Raw genomic sequence first — 7917 nt, 5'->3', positions numbered from 1 at the left:
GGAAACGGGACAAAATCGCTGTAGTAAGCATGCCAGGCCAGCAGTTGGCGGTACAAGGTAGTAGTAGATAGCTTTTCCGGTACAATTTGATGCATATATTATTATATGCATCAAATGCATATTTCCGCGTTTGCACCGTTTCGTGTTGCCGTGAGAACAGGGCCTTAATTTCTCTCAAATCCGGACTCTTATTTTGATATCGCAATGGCTACCCGTCCCCTAAGCCAGTGCTTCTCAAATGGTGGGGCGCGCCGTGAGTTTCCAGGGGGAGCGCCTTGATTTCCAACTGACCAAGTGCTAGCAAGCGCGATGTGTGCTTGTGTATGGTCATATCCGCGCGAAAGGCCGCGATTTGCAGTAAATAAATGTCCACATGTGTCTCCAAGTGTCTCTGTAGGTTATTTAAAAAGAAATCAAGCAAGTAGACTAATAATAACATTAATGAATTATTGGTTATCGCATCACAGAAGGCCTATTGGCCTATAATAATAAAAAAACACCACCTTAACTATGTTTACAGTTTAATTTTTTTTTGAATGAAACGCAAACCTCAGTGAATCATTTGCTCTTGTTTCTCTGTCCTGAGATTCACACAGACTGAGCAGTCTTGTTTAAATGTTACAAATTGAGCTAATAAACTGAACTTTGAATGTTTTTGCTGCAGAAGTTATCTCAGCTAATTTTTGTTATCTAATTTGATAATAAGGTGATTGTATGCAGAATGCTCGTGCCAGAAACTCAGACAGTGGTTTTGTACAGATAAATAAATAAATATTAGCAGGTTCTCAATAGTATTTCAATTTAGGGGTGGGGGGGCGCGAAAACCTTTCTGTCCCCTAGGGGGGGCATGACAGAAAATAATTGAGAACCACTGCCCTAAGCCTGCGTGTGTGTAAATGTATGTACATTTCAGTCACTTATTGCACTTTCTGCTCCTACATTCGCATACTAGACCTCTTCTCACAACAGACAAGGTGCCGTGTGAATGTCAACATGTAGGCATTTACATTGGCTACTGGTCCCTGAATAGTTTTTAAATTAATATGCCGGTCCTTGGAACAAAGAAGGTCGGGAGCCCGGCTATAATGCTTCAGGTATTTCACTATAAATAGGCTACATTAAATCTTAACGGTTAACCGGTTAATAAACGTTAATTCTTGTGGTTAAGCGGTTAAAGAAAAAATACTAAATGGCCATCCCTAGTCTGTATAATTACCTAGACTCTGTAAACTGGTATGTTGCTAGCTATTCTCCGGAATCACTGACCTTTAAAGGGACACTGTGTAACATTTTAAGCAATTTATTAGCTAAAATCAATATCCTCATTCATAAATATGTCCTCACTGGTGTAAAATCACCTCTGCCAATAATCTGAATTATCCTCCTGAGCGGAGAATTGCATTACATTTTGTACATTGAGCGGGTAAGTCATATGGAGGAATCCATGTTGGAAGCGTCATGGTTGGAATGTCATCAGGTGCATTGTTTAGAATTTAGAATTGTTCTTGTCCTTGAAGGCCACTGTTAGACTGGCATTCCCAGACCTGACACTAGGCGCTGGCAAATAAAATTTGCTGCGCCTGTTGGTCTGGACACGCTCCAGAAATCCGGGCTCACGTTTCAATTGGTTCTATCTAATATGGGCGCGCCAGAGCCCTTTGTATGGTGCTCTGGGGAGGACGTAAACGGATGACGACAGTGACCTGCATGCGACGTCGAAGCCGTGATAGTAAACATCAAAGATGACTGCGGATATGTTGTGTGAGTTTGAGACTGCTTTGGCCTCGACCCTTTACGATTTGGAAGACGGCACTCAAATCTTTCATTAGCAAGTAAGTGGAATGTTCTGTTTTGCCGACCAACCACGGCAAACGTTTAATTTAACAGTTTAACAGCTGTTTGCTAAACGAAAGGGGCTTAATACGTCACCTTGCATCGCTCTGATTGGTTGTAGTGCTATCCAACTGCGTGCAGTGGTATTTGAAATGCACGAGTAGGAGCCGCCCCTTGAGTTGGAAATTACTATTGATCGTGGCCAGACCCTCTATCGTTCAAGATATCAGGGTCTGGATTTCCAGGCTAGGCCACTGTAGCTTCTGTTATTTTTCTAAAGGGGTGGGGTTACGTTGCATTCTAGAACGTTCACCACTAGAAGCCAATATATTATTATTCAGATATTACACACTGCACCTTTAAAGGGGCAGTGTGTAATATGACATCATCTAGAAAGTTCTATAATGCAACGCTCCCTGGGTAACCCCACCCCTTTAGAATAATAACAGAAGCTACAGTGGCCTTCAAGGACAAGAACAATTCTAAATTCTAAACAATGCACCTGATGTCATTCCAACCTACATGGATGCCTCCATAAGACTTGCCTGCTCAATGTACAAAATGTAATATTAATATTTGTAATTCTCCGCTCAGGAGGATAATTCAGATTATTGGCAGAGGTGATTTTACACCAATGAGGACATATTTATGAATGAGGATATTGATTTTAGCTAATACATTACTTAAAATGTTACGCAGTGTCCCTTTAAATGTATTTTCTGGTCATGTGAACATCAGTGAGTGACTCAGCTGGTGGACGGACAGAGAAGCTTCAAAGCTCTGAGTAAAGGTCAGAGGTGTGTGTGTGTGTGTGTGTGTGTGTGTGTGTGTGTGTGTGTGTGTGTGTGTGTGTGTGTGTGTGTGTGTGTGTGTGTGTGTGTGTGTGTGTGTGTGTGTGTGTGTGTGTGTGTGTTGATCAGGTCTGAACTCACTGACGCTTCCTATCAGGTGTTATAACTCTGTCCATCCCGTGTCTGTCTGTATTGATGTGTTGGGAGCACACACACACACACACACACACACACACACACACACACACACACACACACACACACACACACACACACACACATACTCATACGCACACACACACACACACACACACACACACACACACACACACACACACACACACACACACACACACACACACACACACATACTCATACGCACACAGGAAAATACACACACACACACACACCTTGTTAGGGCCGCATAGAGTCTCAGTCCTTCACAGCTGACCCGGGTTAGAATCCAATTAAGTCACACCTGGACTTACCTGGCAGCAAGTGTGTGTGTGTGTGTGTGTGTGTGTGTGTGTGTGTGTGTGTGTGTGTGTGTGTGTGTGTGTGTGTGTGTGTGTGTGTGTGTGTCTGTGTGTGTGTGCGTGTGTGAGATTGTAGATTGTAGTGGGATGAGGCCATTTCCATCCACCCCAAAGCACACACACAGACAAACACACTAAACAGTCGCACTAGATAACGTAAGAATGAAGTTAACCCTTCATCAGTGCAGAGAAATAAAATGTTTCTAGCTTTGTATAGCCCATTATTACTAATAGACATTTGCCTCAGTGGGCTTTACATTCCATACAGCAGGGCTATTCAATTGGCCCGCGAAGGAGTATTTACTGGCCCCCGCCTTGACTACCGACCCACCCAAAAAATTAAAAATAAAATGTTAGTGCTGCACAATTAAACCTGCAGTGTGTAGAATTTTGGGTTTTATTTCCTAGCAGATTTTGTAGAAAGTAATTATAATATCCATAAGTACATTTAATTTAGTGCATAATAGCTGATTTTTTTTTTGAATTATTTATTTTTTCCCTTAGAAAGGGTCTCATATATGTCCATATTTCTGCATATTTTGGAATGTCATCAGGTGCATTGTTTAAAATTTAGAATTGTTCTTGTCCTTGAAGGCCAATGTAGCTTCTGTTATTATTCTAAAGGGGTGGGGTTACCCAGGGAGCGTTGCATTCTAGAACTTTGTAGAACTTTCTTGATGATGTCATATTACACACTGCACCTTTAATTAATGTACTAGCTCGTGTGCGATTGTACCGCACCGCGCGCGACTACGGCATGTACGCGGGAGAGTCAAACGAGCAGAAGAAAACCGTCATTTAACTGGTGGCGATAATAAACGCAGTGCAGTTCTATGGGGATATTTAGCTGAACAGAAAGAAGTGCTCTGCAAAGCTAGAATAGTTTGAGACTCCACATCACCGTGGCAACACAACCTATCTATCAGCTCAGACAGCGCAGAGAAAAGTTTGATGAATGCATGAGAGTGATGGCCCAGGCACCTTTCAGTAAGTTTACAGAAGTGCCACACTGTTACTGTCTTTGAAATGCATTTAGTCATTTTAAGGGGAAAACACATTGTATTTATTATTTCAACTATTGAGTTATTTGTAGAACAGCATGCTAGTGTAGGCCAACAAGATTGATTTTATGAATTTTCAATGCTGCTTAATTTTTATGTTTTAAATTGGGAAAGACATGTTCCAAAACGACCAATAACCTCTGTATTAAAAAGAAATCAAGCAAGTAGGCTCAAAATAACCATTAATGAATTATAGGCTATCGCATCACAGTATGCCTATTGTCCACAATAATCGCACAACAGCCCCTCATTCAAAAAGGAACTTTAAAAAGTTGAATTTGCACTTAGATGTGCATACACATGTTAAGTGTATGGTCCATTATTTGTATTTAGTGTGTCTGCATAGTATTGCACCAGTAGAACTTTACTTTGCTTTGTACTGTCTGAATGTTTGCACAAAATGTGTACCTTCACATAGCAAACAAAATTGCACAACTGTAAAGTCAGTGTCTGTTGTTTTTTTGTATTCAAATAAGCAGTTGTTTATTTCTCTACTGTGCATTGGCATCTTTGAGCAAAATACAGCCGCGCCTCCCATGACCCTGCAGTCACCCCTTGACTAAGACCCTGTTTCCACCTGGCATTAATATGTGGTTTTTAGGATCCGATCGCGCTAACTACAGGTGGAAACACGCTCAATGCGCATTGAATGCGCATTGAGATTATCCACATTCGGAGGTGGTTTGAGACCACATATCCACATACCCATTAACAGTGGAAACACGTATGCGTATCTCATACACATTAGGCCCCGCCCACTCAACTGCGGCGAGTGACTGGGCGGAAAGGCGTACTCATTCACGCGACAATTCACGTCATAAAAGCGCACCGTTGCAGGTAAATAATAAAGTCTATGTGTGGAACAACTGTGGTCAAGCCAGCGGTCTCTTGTTTTTGCTTGGTCAAACCAGCCGCTTCTTTATTTATTCCCCCCGTGTTGTTGTGAGCACAGAGACGGCTCGGTGCAACTGATAGAGACAGTGAGCGAACAGCTCTGGCTGCGGCAGCTTCGTGACATCGTAGCAGTGGGACACAGTGTAGCCAACTGATTCATTTAATGACGAGGAAAAACACCACACAATAAACAGTGCCGCGCTCACATTTTCGCCAAAACACACTGACTCTCTTCACTCTAGCCGAGGTGACTACACAAGGCGGAAATGATTCTTTCGACCAACTGTGGTCAAGCCAGCGGTCTCTCGTTTTTGCTCGGTCAAACCAGCCGCTTTTTTATTTATTCCCCCCGTGTTGTTGTGAGCGTGTATTTAGCCTACTACTGTCTATGGCGTAAACACACAGAGACGGCTCGGTGCAACTCATAATAGAGACAGTGAGCGAACAGTGCTGGCTGCGGCAGCTACGCAGTGGGACACAGTGTAACCAAGTGATTAATTTATTGACGAGGAAAACACCACACAATAAACAGTGCTGTGCTCACATTTTCGCCAAAACACAAGACTCTTGCCGAGATGACCATAGACATTATGGGATTTATAATGTCTATGGTCGTGGATGGTCAACACTTCTTCTTCTTCTTCTTTTATTTCCGGCAGACTAGGCAAGGGCGGGGCACTGCTGCCCCCGCCGATTAAAAACAACAGTAGCCTAAGCGGAAATGATGTACGAGCTGATTTCCATACAGCGCGGGGAATTCGAATCCGGATCGCAAACGCGCATAGAAGACGCATTGTTAAGGCCAGGTGTGAACAAGCATATTACATTTACATATAACGATCGGATTCCTCAGAACCACATATTGGTGGAAACAGGGTCTAAGACATTTTCTGGGGGGAAACACTGTAAGCTGTTGCACTTAGAGTAGCCTACATTTATTTCTATGTTTTTTGATAAGCTGTTGAACTCTTAGTAAACCCAGGCCTACCTATATTTTGATAAGCTGTTGAACTCTTAGTAAACCTAGGCCTACCTGTATTTTGATAAGCTGTTGCACTCTTAGTAAACCCAGGCCTACCTATATTTTGATAAGCTGTTGAACTCTTAGTAAACCTAGGCCTACCTATATTTTGATAAGCTGTTGCACTTAGAGTACATTTATTTCTATGTATTTTGATAAGCTGTTGCACTTAGAGTACATTTATTTCTATGTATTTTGATAAGCTGTTGAAGAGTTAACCTATTGTGTTTTCCTGAACTGATAAGATTGTTAAACACTTAAACAACAGGCAGCCTATGTTAATCAAATAGGGATTTTTTTTTGATAAGCTGGTGAACTCTATTTGATAAAATAAAGACAATATATGCACTCCTATGTCGTTGTAGTGTTTTACAGTATATGTAGCTATTGATGTGATGCTCATTAATTTTAGGCATTTTTTTCTGGCCCCTCATTTTGGATCATTTCCACCAACCGGCCCCCATTCAAAACTAATTGAATAGCCCTGCCATACAGTATGACACCCTCTACCCTTATCTATCTATCTATCTATTTATCTATCTATCTATCTATCTATCTATCTATCTATCTATCTATCTATCTATCTATCTATCTATCTATCTATCTATCTATCTATCTATCTATCTATCTATCTATCTATCTATCTATCTATCTATCTATCTATCTATCTATCTATCTATCTGCCCTTACACCCTTAGCTCGGCTGAGAAAAAACTCCCAGTAAAAAACCCTTTACCGGGATTAAAAAAAATTGAGAAAGCTCAGGGAGAGATGACAGAGTATCTCTAAAATGCACTTTCTAACGTGTAATCTTGTTGTATGTCATGCCCCTGTAAAGCACTTTGAATGGCCTTGTGTCTGAATTGTGCTATAGTATGAGCAATAGGCCTAAATAAACTTGCCTTGCTTACAACCAGTAATAATAAAAATTGACATTTATTTGGGGGGATCTATCTTCTTAAAGGTGCAGTGTGTAATATGACATCATCAAGAAAGTTCTACAAAGTTCTAGAATGCAACGCTCCCTGGGTAACCCCACCCCTTTAGAATAATAACAGAAGCTACAGTGGCCTTCAAGGACAAGAACAATTCTACATTTTAAACAATGCACCTGATGACATTCCAACTATGACACTTTCAAGATGGTGGCACTAGGCCTTGGTCCAAAATATGCAGAAATACGGACATACAGTATCTCACAAAAGTGAGTACACCCCTCACATTTCTTCAAATATTTCATTATATCTTTCCATGCGACAACACTGAATAAATTACACTTTGATACAATGTCAAGTAGTCAGTGTACAGCTTGTATAACAGTGTAAATTTACTGTCCCCTCAAAATAACTCGACACACAGCCATTAATGTCTAAACTGTTGGCAACAAAAGTGAGTACACCCCTAAGAAAAAATGTCCAAATTGGGCCCAAAGTGTCAATATTTAGTTTAGCCATCATTATTTTCTAGCACTACCTTAACCCTCATGGGCATGTAGTTCACTAGAGCTTCACAGGTTGCAACTGGAACCCTCTTCTACCCATTCATGACGACATCAAGGAGCTGGTGGATATTAGAGTCCTTGCGCTCCTCCATCTCCCGTTTGAGGATGCCCCAAAGATGCTCAATAGGGTTTAAGACTGGAGACATGCTTGGCCAGTCCATAACCTTTACCCTCAGCTTCTTTAGCAAGCCAGTGGTTGTTCGGAGGGGTGTTTGGGGTCGTTATCATGTTGCAGTACTGCCCTGCGGCCCAGTTTATGAAGGGAGGGGATCATGCTCTG

General features: G+C 41.5%; 2 protein-coding genes across 2 annotated transcripts in view; both read left to right on the top strand.

The window, feature by feature from the left end:
* LOC307266073 (NACHT, LRR and PYD domains-containing protein 3-like) overlaps window positions 1-7917 on the top strand; it is a 146831-nt gene that overhangs the window by 54051 nt on the left and 84863 nt on the right. The gene's annotated exons all lie outside the window — the stretch shown is intronic.
* Window positions 2869-7917, top strand: part of LOC307266220 (uncharacterized protein) — a gene marked incomplete at both ends in the record, with an annotated part of 30227 nt that continues 25178 nt past the window's right edge. Inside the window, one exon of the mRNA XM_080048195.1 lies at window positions 2869-3037. Within this exon, the coding sequence (XP_079904321.1) occupies window positions 2869-3037 (169 nt within the window). The remainder of the gene's footprint in view (window positions 3038-7917) is intronic.

Source organism: Ammodytes marinus, assembly GCF_949987685.1.
Source record: "Ammodytes marinus genome assembly, chromosome: 19".
NCBI lineage: Eukaryota > Metazoa > Chordata > Actinopteri > Uranoscopiformes > Ammodytidae > Ammodytes > Ammodytes marinus.
This window is presented reverse-complemented; position numbering and strand designations above follow the sequence as displayed.